Here is a 13,335-nt window from a genome sequence, read left to right as displayed (position 1 = left end):
CAGCAACAAAGCGTAGGCAGCGTAAGAAAAAAGCGGATACAAGAAGCGAGGAGTACTTACAAAGGGAGCTGGAGAGGATCTACTCGCTCAGCGCGAGGCTGATCAGCAGATTGCTCATGAAGAGCGTCAGAGAGGAGAGCGATCAGGTGTTAGCCGCCAGGCTTTGGCGCGCTGTAGTAGGTGCAGAGAGACTGGCCATAACTCGCGTACGTGCAAGAAAGATACTCTAGGTACTGCTTAATCTATTATGTTAATATGTAGTAAAACAACTATATTGTGGTGGAACTACAGGCTTATAGAGGTGCGCAGGTTTGGTGGGGTGCGGCGCTCGCTTGCCTGCGGCGCTCGCTTGCCACATACGTTAAGAGTGTAACGTGCGATATGGTAACCCTGGCGCATCACGTGATATAACCCCGCATTAGCCAAGGTAGAATAATTCTCACTAACAGTCAAAATATTCTTTCATTCATTGTACAACTCGATGTATTTCTACAAAATGGATCGTACTCCTACAATTGCAGAGCAGAGCCTGTGTAGCATGTGCATTGACGCACTCTATCATCTTCAGTCACAGTATGGATGTGGGTATAGGAAATTTACTTCCGACTTTTTCACACTAGAACTTCCGCACCACAACTCGATGCTAACATTTCAGTACTCTGTATACTCCGTAGGATGTTGTCTTTGTGTTCGGGCATATGAGTCTTTTCGTTTCCAATGCGCAAAAGATTTCCAACATGATTTTGAGTTCTTTTTTGCGACGTTTTCAATTGTATGGAAGATTCAAGATGGATCTAGAGAGTCCTTCAAACTTCTTTGGGAGTGTACGCTCACTATTGGTGAGGTCGAGTTTTGTTATCATGTCAAGTTTTGTGTTCGACCAGTCAGTAATTCCATCACTGGAATCAGCTCTACTGATAACGAGACATTTCATCCAAGCGAGGCAACGACAACAGCAACCATCGATATCTCACCCTGGCTTAGGGAATGCGAGAGTACGCACGCATGTGGAAAGAGGCCAACGCGTTATTGTCCGCCCCGCCTCCTAGATTGCCGCGACGGTCTCCGCCTTGTCGGAAGAGAAGAGATACAAGAAAATAGTGTCCGATATTTGACGCTCAGCCATTGCTGGGGAACAAAACCGATCGAAGCAGTCCTTACGACATCCAATCTACAATCCTATCTCCGCCTCATACCAATCGTAAACCTACCAAAGACTTTTCGAGATGCCATTCAGGTCACGCGTGATATTGGTGTACGCTACCTTTGGATAGACTCTTTATGTATCATCCAAAAGGGATCTCTTCACCTAGAAGATTAGCAACGGCATGTCTCTGAGATAGGGAAGATCTATGCAAATTGCACGTTGAATGTTGCTGCTGCACATTCCCGCAGCTCGGACGGAGGTATTTTTTCTGCCCGTTTCCAGATACAGGCCCACCCATGCATATAATCTCACGACCATAGTTGACGGAAAAATACCTTGTACGCTACAACACCTCACCTCTGGTCTCCATTGAGTGTACGGCTTTTAAGCATCTCTATGAATCCAACCTGCATAACCGAGCCTGGGTTTTTCAAGAACGCATCCTCTCCCCACGTGTAGTGCATTTCGATCGTACCACTGTCTTCTGGGAGTGCAGTGAGCTTACTGCATCAGACACATACCCAAACATCGGAGGTGGTCTTCTCGCGCCCCACCTTGGCTTCGACGGTATGCCAAAATGGCACAGAAACATGCAAAGCCCTCGCCACGCATTCATAGCTTCTGAAGCGGATAGTGACTACGAGCACTGCTGGACCCACCTCGCAGAGGATTTCCAACATCTAGGAATTACGAAGGACGAAGACACGTTTCCCGCCATGTCTGCGATAGCACGTCTGGTCAATGAAACATACCTCCACCAGCGGTATATCGCCGGTATGTTCCAAGAACAGCTGCCAGCAGCTCTCTTGTGGAAGAAAGCCTCACTACATCAGCCTCCGCGACGCCGTGGACCAGGTTACATTGCACCTTCGTGGTCATGGGCATCAGTGCAAGCTAGACAGACCGAACTCTCCCTCCATTGGCACTTTAGATACAAGTCGCTGAGGGAGGTGGAATGTGTTGCGGATATTCTTCACATTGACTTGCGTAATAAGAAAGGCGATGATGAATATGGGCGCTTGGAGTTGGCAGCCCTTGCTATTCGAGGCCAGATCAGACTGACGTCGCTCGAGGAAGTCTACGGTAGCACTATTCGACTCGGTAATCGACGTTGCACTGATGACAGAATAAAGAGACTCTGCATACCATGGGGTGACATACCTGATTGCGGTTCGGTCATGGTAAGCTGGGACACTGGAGAGTCTCCTGAGCATGGTCAGATTTCGCTTTTCTGCATTTATGCCGTGGAAAGTGACACCAGCTACACTCGACAAGGGCTGGTGCTTGAGCGAACTACAGAGCTGGACATCGAGATCCTTTCAAAGTTGAGGCAATCTAATCAGACTGGTCTTGTGTTACGACCAGACTTCTCAAACTGTTTCAAACGACTAGGCATTTTTGAGATAGAACTTACGAAGCCTAATAGGCCTAGTCTTATCTGGACAGAACCAGAAACGTCAGTAGTTATCATATGATTCTACAGTCTAGGGTAATCTAAAAGTCCCTACTTCTACAATTACTCTTTGCAGCATATTTCGAGCAAGGAATACGAATGTCAATACCAAAACTACATAGGTGTATCGAAGTATGATAGTTGTACACTCGTTTGCAGAATCGGCTTCCGGTATCTACACTCCGCGTCCTTTCTCACAGCAGGGGGGGGGGTCAGCCTCGCTTAGCGGGAGCTATACCTTATACGTTTTAGATCAACTTAAGCCGCCCAGCTCCTGGTAGTATCTGCAATATGATACTCCTCTATCGCCAAAAAGCCCACAAGGCCTGTGTCGGTACGGTTCGGCCGTCCTCCCTGCTCGTGGTGGCAAACTGTAGAGAGCTTTAGGGGCATCGCCACCTTTCCCGCTGCCGTGTGTTGATGATAATGAGTTTTATTCCGCCCGGCTGAACCTTTTTTCAGATCGCTCTAGCGACACAGAGGGCTTGGCAATCGCGGATGCACCTCCTACATCGTCAGCCCTATCGAGCTGAAGATGGACCATCACACTTATTCGAGCGGCTCCTTAGCCCTGCAGAGTCATGAAATCACTGCGGCATATTCCTTATTAAAAGCTAGTTGCTTCGCTGAGCCGTCGCACTCGCCCTCACACTTGACCTCCTTGCCATGCCCGAAAACGACTTCCGCCTGCTCACCCTCGATTGCGGCGGCGTCTGCGGCCTGTCGACGCTTCAGATCATGAAGCAGTTGATGGACACCATCGATCCGGACTCACCACCGAAGCCTTGCGACTGCTTTGATATTATCAGAGGCACCAGCACTGGCGGGTGTACAGTGATTGCCCTGCCGAATGCATCCCTAACGAGAAGCACAGGCTTATAGCGATCATGCTAGGTCGGCTGCACATAACGGTCGACGAATGCATCGACGTATATATATTGCTGTGCGGGCCTAAGCGACGTTGACAAGAGTGTAGATTCGTCTGTGCAACAAGCAGCGAGATTGCCAAACAGTGCGGCGCCAACTACCGCTCGTCACGCGGCCGCACTAATGACGCTAGTCTGACTAGAGGTTAGCGCATCCCGTCTGTGACGCCTTGACACACATAACAGAAATGCTCCGAGGCATCTCAATTCTCAGAGTAAGGGTTTTGGCTTTCAATTGAGTACATACCACTCAGAAATAGAAATTCAGTGCGGCTAATCTCATAACTTACACTCTCTTTGCTGAATCACGCCAAACAGAATTGAACAATGACTACGAACAGGAGCTTCCTAGGATACAGATCAAATTCAAGCTTAACATGCCCTTCAGCCTACGCACCTGCCCTCCCCTTCCTCCCCTTCCTTCCCGTGTATCCCCTCGAAGCAAAGTTTGCACGTTATGCCGGTATGGATCAGGAAAATGTTGGAAACTCAACATCAATGAGAGCGAGCTGTCGCAATGGCACTCACTATACCCCCGTCTTCCAGCACAGCCTTGATCGGCTTGATAATAGCCTTCAGATTTTGCGGATATCTTGCGCCTTCGGCGTACATATTCAGCTTCCTAACGCGTTCGAGTTTACTCCCAGACTCAAGTTTTGGAAGAACATTCTTCCGAATTCTAGGCGGGAGCTTGCTGCGAAGGTCGTTGTATAGACTGCATGGCCTTTCTTCCTCTTCAGCACGCTCTTGAGGGGCCAGCGCCATCCGTCGACTCATCTCCTCCCGGACTGCCCTAAGTATCTGGAGTAGGGCCTCAGAATCTGACACCGCCTCGCATCCCATCTCCTTCACTTTGAGTACCAGTAACAGCGTGTTTTGTGCCGTCGTAAGTTGCAGGAGATGTTCGGCCATCGCGCCATATTGCCGTGCCGTTTTCACAAGCCCTTCAATGTATTTGATGATGGCAGACGGGTCATGGAGCAGCGCTGATTCTTTCAGCTTCTCCGTAAGATGGGCCAAGTACAGGATATCCTCGCGCAGCTCCTCTTGGGACTTGAGGTAATCGGCTATAGAATCCAACAGGGCGCCTTCGAGCGTGTTATTGTTAGTATTCCAGCATTTGATCATCTCTTCAGGTACCACCAATTTCAGGTCATATTCGAACTCAACGTAAAAATGCACATTCTTGTGCTGCTGCCAAGCGCAACGCCCATCGCACTTGGTGCACTTGCCGGCCTCCATTGCAAGGCAGCCCGCTTTGTCCCCGTCTTCAGGAATTCTACAAAACTTGTGGCAGGTAAATATACAGTCGACGCAGAAGGTCGTTGCCTGTTTCGGGGGAAGTTGGTGCTGCACCACCCGTGGTACTTTTATCTCCACCTTTTCGCCGGGGGCGGCTCCAACCGCGTCAGCAAGTGCATCCAATCTAGCCACGAGCATTTGAGCGCGATTTGCAGTCTGGAGTATCTTTTGCTCGGCTAATTCGCATTTCTATTCGAGATCCAGGCGATTCTTAGTCACATCAGCGCTTCCAGTAGTCGACACCGGCCGTTTGCCCAGGAGCATTCGCATGATTTCGTCCTGTCCCTTTACTGACATGAGCCACCAATCGCGCACCTTTTCAGGATTCTGTGTGTCTAGGTCAACTGTGAACGCAGCGTTGTTCACTTCGACCTCGCCGTTTTTCACTGGCCACTTGAGCTCGGTAAGTGCCGTGCGTGCTTGCGGTACTCCAGCGTCGCTATAAGTATAAATTGTTTGCAGGCAGCCCTGCACGTCCTTGGAAAAGAGCGAAAAAATATACGTTGAAACGGGGCTGAGCAACGTGGTACGGGTTTCATTTGCTCGACAGGTAAAAATTATAGCGTGGACATGCGTGATGGTCTTAAAGAACATGGACATCGCAGCCGTGACGAATGTGTCGCGCTCAACTCCTCTTGTGTCGCCGTATCCAGGGGTGTCAACGATGAGGAGCGTTTTGCCTTGGAAGAGAGACGAAAGGGGCCGGAGGCGGTAGCAAGTAACAAATTGCGTTACAGCGCCCGCCTGGTTAGCTCCCCTATCATCGATGACCATGATGCGAGCATGATCGTCAACTGCACCACCGAGCAAGTATGAGATGAAAGCGTTGATCTCAGTACTTTTGCCATGGCCAGTACAACCAGCAAATATGACCACAATAGTGTTGTCTTGATCGGGGATCGACGCGGGCTCAGTCTCAGGTTCGAATTCCGGAGCAACGTCAACAATTCGTACGGCAAGTTCGTTTTTGAAGCGAGCATCGGTGCATGCGCGCTCGGCTTGGGTCTTGAGACCCAAGTAAAGAGAGCCCTTTGCTCCCGACGAATCCAACTGCCAAGGTCTTACCCCAACCTGAGATCGCTTGAGATTTCTTTGGTGTTGGTTATAGAAATCGATCATTCGCGAAGCAACGGAAGGCAGCTTAATCGTTCGACCAATGATTGAATCACTCCACGCTGACCGTCCGATTTCGGTCTCGACGCAAACCCCGACTTCGTAGTCACAGTCATCGTACAGCTTGGCTTCGGATGGACCACCGATAGCAAGACTGCAGGATGAGAAGGCAATGAATCGCTCGACAAATTCCTCAATGCCCTTTGCGTGCGGGAATGCTCCGTCCTTGGCAAGGTTGGGACGAGGCCGGTACCGAACAACAAAGCCAGTTGTGGGAAGGACAAGATCTTCCTCATGACTTCGAATCCTTTCCCATGTCACATGGACAATCTGGTCCTCAATCCTGAGATCCACAACCTTGGGAGCCCCCGGAAGAAGGCCTGTGACAATGTGTAATTTGCCTTTGTAGTCAAGAATGATGTCGCCTACGGTTGTCCTGCTGCGTCTGTCGTTACCAGGGCGAAACGCTTTGTCAATACTCGCGATCCCGAAGGTGACTGCTGGTGGCGCAGGAGAGCGAGAGCGCTGAACACGCAGCATGAGGCAATTGCTTTCCAGATTGGTGACTGTTTGAGGGTTTGCAAACCACTCATTGTCTTCGGTGTCACTGTCAGACCCAGATTCATCATCGTCGGTGTTACGGATATCTGGTGACTCTATGATCTTTTGTAGTGAGTGCTGGGCGCGATTGATTGAGGTGCCACCGAATGACAAGAGGAGCCTGGGTGACGGACCAGCCGCTAGCGATTGTACTGCCATTCCACTCAGATGGTTCTCGAAGCCATCTGCTACTAGAGATGCAATGTGCTCTTGAAGTATGCGCAGCTCCTTGTATTTCTTTGCTATGAACTGCCCGGTGAACTTCGTCCGCTGTTCGAGTAGAGCGACAGCGGCTTGGAGTTCGGAACTATGAGCCGTATAATCTAAAGACTGGTTCCGCAGTAGTGGCAAAATTCGCCGAGCCGTTTGTTTGAACAGGGTGTCCGCATTAGAGAAGACTGTGTGGATGTTCATAATTTGCTCCCCGATTATAGGGAATGCAGCTCGATACGTGTCTTGTTCTCGAAGGTCTTGTAGTTGTAAGAGCCGCTGGGCGCTGGCCTTCAGTGCCGCCGATGTTCTGCTCACAAGACCTGCATCGAGACCGCGAATCTCTCGACGTAGAGCGCTGTCAAGAACTTGTAGCGGGAAGAGTTTATATTCCAGGGTGTTGAGCTGTTGTTTCAACTTCGTTGGCATTTCCTGGGCGATTCGACGCGCGTCTTCCATAGATGCAACACTCTCGGCTATTGCTCCACTGTAAGATATCCTGACTCCCTCCAGCATGGAATTCTTCTTTTCGTTGAAGCTGGTATTGATATTCCCAGCCGCCGAAAGTGGGATGATCTTTGCTTCTAGCCTACCAAGCACCTCTTTCGCATTCTCGTCAGACGAACAAGTCTGTACGAAGCTGAGTGTAGCGCTTCCTCCTTCAACCACCTCTCCCACGTAGTGTGTATACCGAGGGTCGTTTAACCTTCCCTCATGTTGCATCGATGCCAGGATCTCTTGCGGGATACGACGAGTCCTACGGACGATGGTGCAAGAGGCATTGATACGGGCTTCGTGTGTGCTAGATTTTCCATCATTCAAGTATTTGGCTGCTCCGGTTGCTTTCGTCATGCCGAGGTCCAAATCCAGCCCACCCTCAGCGTCGAGGGCGGCATCACTTCGTGCTTCGTCCAGCGAAAAGGAATAGGTGAAATCGCCATTCTGCACCATTTGTTCTGGGAGAATTTGCTCTGCATTGACAACGCTATTATCCCAGAGCGATACTCCAGCATAGAATTGTGAGGTACGGTAGTCATAAAGCATGCCGAGTTGGACGTCCTCCCCTAGTGCCGGACGTTTGAGCACCGCGGTGGAGGCATCCAGTATCGAGAGAGCGGGGTTTCTGTTGGCCGCTGATGGTGAAGACCCCGTCCTAGAAGCGCCTACGCGGGTGATAGCGCTTGCAGGAGTTTCTGAGGTGACGGGTTCGAGATGCACATTGAGCGCGGGCGGAGAAACCAAAGACATGGCCGCCATCTGTCTTTTGGATTCGATAGGCTACAGCTCAACCTGAGCGAACGAGAAGTATTCGAAAATTATCCGAACAGCACAAAGCGACGATGGTAGCCAAACTGGACCGGGTAATCGCCGTTGGCAGTTGCGTACTAACGGCTGGCGAAAGAAGACTATGGAGGGTTGTTATTACCGCTGGACTCCGGGTGATATATACTTCTCGTGGCGAACATATCACAGTGTGTCACCCACAGCCTTGGGGCTTGTTGTTCAGCTGGGGCTGTGGCTGCAGCCGATACATGGGGGACCTGGCGGCAGCAGCCTCCCCTCACCTGGTGCACAGTAGATGCACAGGCTCCGAGGGCTGAGCCCCCATGAGCTGACGCTGTATTCGGCCCCGGGCGGAATTTTCAGCCAATACCGTCCTTCGTCTCGCCAAAGTAGTCCACTTTCGTCGCAGGTAGACGCAAGGCTGAGGGAAAAAGAAAAAGGATAAGGCGTTCTCGAATGGTGCCATGATGGAGTGCTATTTACGTGGATATGCTAGAAAACGCAATGCCACTTCAGGGAAACTAGCTAGACGAAGTTTCGCCAATATTGCCTGCTACACCATAGTAGTGTCTTTGACGTCGCCAGATCGATAAAGAAAGTTGATATAAATTGTTAGCGATGTGATTGGAAGTTGAAGATATACTCACCGAGTCCAATGGGTGGCACCGCGCTAAGCCGGATCCGATCTAATCCTTTCTCGACCCCCATTCACGGCGCGACACATGCCTTCTCCACCTCTTCCCGCAGCGTCAAGCGCATCGCTAAAAAAGACAGCATCCAGGATAGATTCGGAAAATTCGCCTGCAATACAACTCGCGCTATGGCTGGCGAACTCTATCTGGGAGAGAGCAAATGATGCATGAGTGCAATCTCACGGGCTGGCTTTAATGGCAGCAGACAACTCATAGCACTCCATCGATCATGACATCTGGAGAATAAGGCTGGGATACAGCAATATGAACGAGGAGATGAATGACATCGCAAACTGAAGGGCACAGTAATAATATAATAATATCAAAAGGGCCAGAGATGAGATTGAGCAAACAAGAGCTGCAATGGCGATGAACGATGCAATAGAACCTTGACCGTGGCGGAGGGAGACTCTCGGTCACGTGAAACATCGATGTGAGGCAGCTATCTGATGCGACACAGGCGGCTTAAGTTGATCTAAAACGTATAAGGTATAGCTCCCGCTAAGCGAGGCTGACCCCCCCCCCCTGCTGTGAGAAAGGACGCGGAGTGTAGATACCGGAAGCCGATTCTGCAAACGAGTGTATTTCACTACGAGGATTCTAATGGTTTAGGGGGCTTACGCTAGAACTAAAACGCGGAAATCAAGGGGGCGATTCGCGCTAGGCTATAATGGGCGAGAATCCGGGTCTGATCCGCGTTGCATATGCGTGTTTTTGAATTGGGGTCCGTGATTACCTATTCAAGATGTATCGGGGGCCGAGTCACGTAGCATCATATACTAGGTGCGGCATCTCAGGCTGCATCCTTCAAATTGCTTACTGGTGGGCCGTGCTGCAGTCTGCTCAGCTCCTCAGCAGCGCCGAGAGATAGTGATCGCTAAGCACGTAACGTAATTGTGGCGTGGTTAGAAGGATTGCGGCAGGGCGTTTCGAGTCACATCCTTCGTTCTGCTTACTGGCTGTAAGCGTAATCAAGAGTGTAAGCATCCAGGGTCATGTAGCAGTAGAATTTCTAAATAGCATGATTCTGGCTCTTATCGAGCACTCCTATGATTCTGCAGAGCCCTAATGCTAAACCTAATAGAGTTTAGTTTTGGAATTTGGGGGCCCACTCCAGAACCGAATACCTGAGTGAGATTAACACGTTTTATATCCATGTTGTTATCCAGCCTCTCTAGTGGTTAGATACAATAAGAACAACAAATCATATGTATGAAAACGGTCTGAAGTTATATAATGTCTAAAGCTGAACATTTGGATCAGTTTTGAAACGAAACTTGGCTGTTATCCCTGAAGTCCTGCAATTTCAATCCTCTCACTTTAGCCATTGTATCCTGGACTACTTCATCAATTTTGACATTTAGACTGCACGAGTGAACCTCAAACTTCTCGTGGTCATGTCTTCTGTAGTAGTCGTAACAGTCGCTTTTGACCCACCATTTCGTATTCTTTGTCATTCCACTCCTATTGCATATTTTATTGAGGCTGATTCCCATAAAAGGATTCTCTGGCCGGGGCCAGAGACAACCCCATCTTTCCATATATTTCATCAACGCGCCAAAGAGAAAAGCTCCACATTGAAAAGAGTAAGATGGATTATGGGGGCAGCAATAGTTGAAGTCTCGATAGACCCCAAGTAAGCGGTGCAATTCAGAGACAACGTGCTCAAGCGCATTGCATCGACTGCAGTCGATACTAGCTAATTAGAGTTAGTAATTAGAACTCGCATCGACGCAAGTCGAGAGCATACATGTAATTTCCTGGTGGATCGGCAGATCTAAGGTTTGAATCCACCCTTCACTTCCTTTTATCGCCACAGCTGTCGCTTTCTCGAATTCTTCGCTCATATGGAATACCCGAGAGATGCAGATCCACAGCATCAGGTCTCGGCAGTAAGAAGATGGGATCGCGACACTACGCCTCACATTGGCAGTCCAGTCCCTGACATCACGCTCCATCACCTCTGCGTTTTCGAGCTCGTAGTAATCGACAAGAACTGCGATCTTTGCGAGCATCTCCAAGCTTACAGCAGCCGGAACTTGGCGTGTTCGGACATGGAAAATGTTGAGAAGAATGAGGAGAGCTTCTTCGTCCCAATCGTTGGCTTGGATGTGATACCGTCCGTCTGATGCATTTTTCGAAGATTCAACAAACTCTTCTTTTGTTAATGTGCGCCTAAACCATGGTGAAGCTAGCATTAAGTGGCGAGATGAGACGAGATAGTGAATCTCATCATCTTCCGACTGGGTCGGCCCTGAGGCGGGTTCGGCTAGTTCAATGCTTGGGTTCTCTACCCCACCAACAACTCTTATTGCTAATTTCCGATCTTGAACAAGTCCTTGCTCTTCAGACAAGACTTCACTGGAAAGCTCGGCGTGCTCGCCGTTGCCCTCTGGGACGTTCAGGACAGTGCTATTGCGGGAGGCTCTAGCGCGCATCCCGGCTTTCTTCTCCTTCTTTGACAGCTTCCCGTCCGCCCGATCATCCTCGAACGTCTGAGCATTTATGAGCTGTTTCTCTTCCGGCTCAGGAACCTCAATTTGAGAGGATACGAGCGTCTCGTCCCACGGGGCGAAGTTCTTGCAAGGATTCTTAAGGATAACAATTGTATCTGCAAACGGATCGATCTCATGTGTGACCATTGACATGATAGTGACTGCTTGATGTGCTAGCGGTCATGACATGTACGTATATTTTGTATGACATTTGATCAGGCTGTGCGTTGGCACACTCTTGGAGCAGTCCGGCTGCTTATTCTACGCCTTAGCAGGTGGCTTGCAGCAGGAAATGTCATCATTCCGGATCTTCACCACGATTGGACAAACGCGTTTCACCGGTTTGCGGGGATCGAGATAAGCTACACTCTCATGCAGTTGCAGCTTCCAGTTTCTGTAAGCAGGCGACCTCTGATCCCACGCTAAGCCTCTGTCGCTTAGTGGTTATCTTACCCAAATAGTATTAGTTTCTGTCAGCGATGCGTCTTCTTTCAAACTCTCAGACCAATCAACGCATCACATTTATATGCTTTAACTATCTTTGGACAAGCTTACACCAGGTGGGTCCGTGTCCTGCGTGGGATAACAAGTAAGCCGCGTGCGCAAAGCGGAAGCTGCAAGTGCATGAGAGTGTAACGCTATCTTGACTGCTCAGATCCTTGATCATCTGATCTAAGAGGTTTATACACGTGCCCACCATCATATATTTTTAGATGCAAAAAGGCCAACACTTGGCAATCAGCTCCGCTAGCCTCAATGGACCGTCAACAGTCTAGACTTATCGTTTCTCTCAAACATCAAACTTGAAAACTGTAGCGTGCCACCCCATCTCCGAATAAGAGACTAGAACTACTCAACACAAATTCAATAAACTCTTATCACGCCTTAAAGTATCATATCTAAGCATCCGTCTAATTGTAATTTCAACACTCGGCAATGGACGAGATCGACATAATACCAGGGCCTGAAACCCCAAAAGAAATAGGGCCGCATCTGGAACTTCTCACCAAAAAAATCGCTATCGTCTGCGAAATGATGCAGTCCAATATCGGCCAAGTCCTTGGACGCGTTTCTGTCGTCAACTATGACGGCAAAACCATATTTGACAGCTTCATATGCTACCCCGAGCCGGTCAACATCACAAACACTGATGAACGGTTTTCTGGGATTCGCTGGGCCGACATCGATCCGCAGAATGGCGCCAGGCCTTTTTCCGAAGTCCGGGCTCAACTAAGCGAGCTTCTTCGTGACAGGGTTGTGATCGGCCACGATATTGAAAAGGATTTGAGGGTCATCACTTTGGATTTGGCTGCTCGCATCTTGCAGCTTCAAGGCGTTGCTCGTTCAGCCACTCGTCTCAAGTTCGACATATCTGTCCGCGATACACAAAAGTATAGTGGGTACCGCAAATACGCCAATCCCGGTGCCCACCAGGGCCCTAATCTCAAAAATCTAGCGCTGGGGGTTTTGGGCCGCTCAATCAAGCAGGGTCCTGTGTCGAGTGTAGAAGATGCTATTGCAACTATGGAAATATATCGCAAGGCAGAGGTGGAGATTGATCGGGAACAAGAGCGGTAGGATGATGGCTCCTGAAAAACTTACGGGAATAGACTTGCACACATAATGTGATTCATACTGAACGTCCAATGATGTCTTTTAGCATCCGACAGTAGATGAGATGAGTCTATGTTGCTTGTACAGTAGCACAACATAGCAGCAAACCGATATACGAATATCGCATGATTCTTTTGTAGGTAAAGTCGTGCCTAAAGGTGTTGCTTATATCAAACTTGATCATCAACGCTGAACTTTAAAGACTTCGACTCTCTAGGCAACCACATCCTACGGTCTTTACGCATTAGCTTTTGCTCCTATAGATCCCTTTTACGTTATGGCAATCGAGATATGCCACACGAGTTGCGCAAGAAGATTTGTTAGTTTGAAGGGTTTGCCAACCAAAGTCGACGCAAAGCAGAAGATGAACCCATATCGCAGCTCGCAGCCGGGCGGGTACACTAACCGATGCGATGCGAATTGAGCGGCCGTGTGCGGTTGTCATCTGCAATCTGGTGAGTCATAGCAGCTAACACGCTGTTCCATTTAGGACGACTTG

The 13,335-nt window shown here is 49.4% G+C and overlaps 6 protein-coding genes across 6 annotated transcripts; 3 read left to right on the top strand and 3 right to left on the bottom strand.

The window, feature by feature from the left end:
• Positions 1–788: 788 nt before the first annotated feature.
• Positions 789–2,622, top strand: SETTUDRAFT_24619 (uncharacterized protein; the record flags this gene model as incomplete). Its single annotated transcript, XM_008033020.1, has 2 exons — positions 789–824; positions 1,468–2,622. 2 exons carry the CDS (start codon positions 789–791, stop codon positions 2,620–2,622), a joined length of 1,191 nt encoding a protein of 396 aa, XP_008031211.1.
• Positions 2,623–3,266: 644 nt separating this feature from the next.
• SETTUDRAFT_100690 (uncharacterized protein) lies at positions 3,267–3,482 on the top strand (the record flags this gene model as incomplete). Its single annotated transcript, XM_008033450.1, has 1 exon — positions 3,267–3,482. One exon carries the CDS (start codon positions 3,267–3,269, stop codon positions 3,480–3,482), a length of 216 nt encoding a protein of 71 aa, XP_008031641.1.
• Positions 3,483–3,796: 314 nt separating this feature from the next.
• SETTUDRAFT_166461 (uncharacterized protein) lies at positions 3,797–4,812 on the bottom strand. Its single transcript, XM_008033449.1, has one exon. It carries the CDS (start codon positions 4,766–4,768, stop codon positions 4,022–4,024), a length of 747 nt encoding a protein of 248 aa, XP_008031640.1. The 5' UTR covers positions 4,769–4,812; the 3' UTR covers positions 3,797–4,021.
• Positions 4,813–4,822: 10 nt separating this feature from the next.
• Positions 4,823–8,104, bottom strand: SETTUDRAFT_166460 (uncharacterized protein). The gene has a single exon (XM_008033448.1). It carries the CDS (start codon positions 7,997–7,999, stop codon positions 5,018–5,020), a length of 2,982 nt encoding a protein of 993 aa, XP_008031639.1. The 5' UTR covers positions 8,000–8,104; the 3' UTR covers positions 4,823–5,017.
• Positions 8,105–9,986: 1,882 nt separating this feature from the next.
• Positions 9,987–11,375, bottom strand: SETTUDRAFT_100919 (uncharacterized protein; the record flags this gene model as incomplete). The annotated part of the gene is made up of 3 exons (XM_008033447.1): positions 9,987–10,426; positions 10,478–11,007; positions 11,221–11,375. 3 exons carry the CDS (start codon positions 11,373–11,375, stop codon positions 9,987–9,989), a joined length of 1,125 nt encoding a protein of 374 aa, XP_008031638.1.
• Positions 11,376–12,158: 783 nt separating this feature from the next.
• On the top strand, positions 12,159–12,856 carry SETTUDRAFT_44897 (uncharacterized protein; the record flags this gene model as incomplete). Its single annotated transcript, XM_008033116.1, has 1 exon — positions 12,159–12,856. One exon carries the CDS (start codon positions 12,159–12,161, stop codon positions 12,798–12,800), a length of 642 nt encoding a protein of 213 aa, XP_008031307.1. The 3' UTR covers positions 12,801–12,856.
• Positions 12,857–13,335: the final 479 nt, after the last annotated feature.

Source organism: Exserohilum turcica (genome assembly GCF_000359705.1).
Source record: "Exserohilum turcica Et28A unplaced genomic scaffold SETTUscaffold_9, whole genome shotgun sequence".
NCBI classification, from domain to species: domain Eukaryota; kingdom Fungi; phylum Ascomycota; class Dothideomycetes; order Pleosporales; family Pleosporaceae; genus Exserohilum; species Exserohilum turcicum.
The sequence above is the reverse complement of the archived record's forward strand: the minus strand, read 5'-3'. Positions and strand labels throughout refer to the sequence as shown.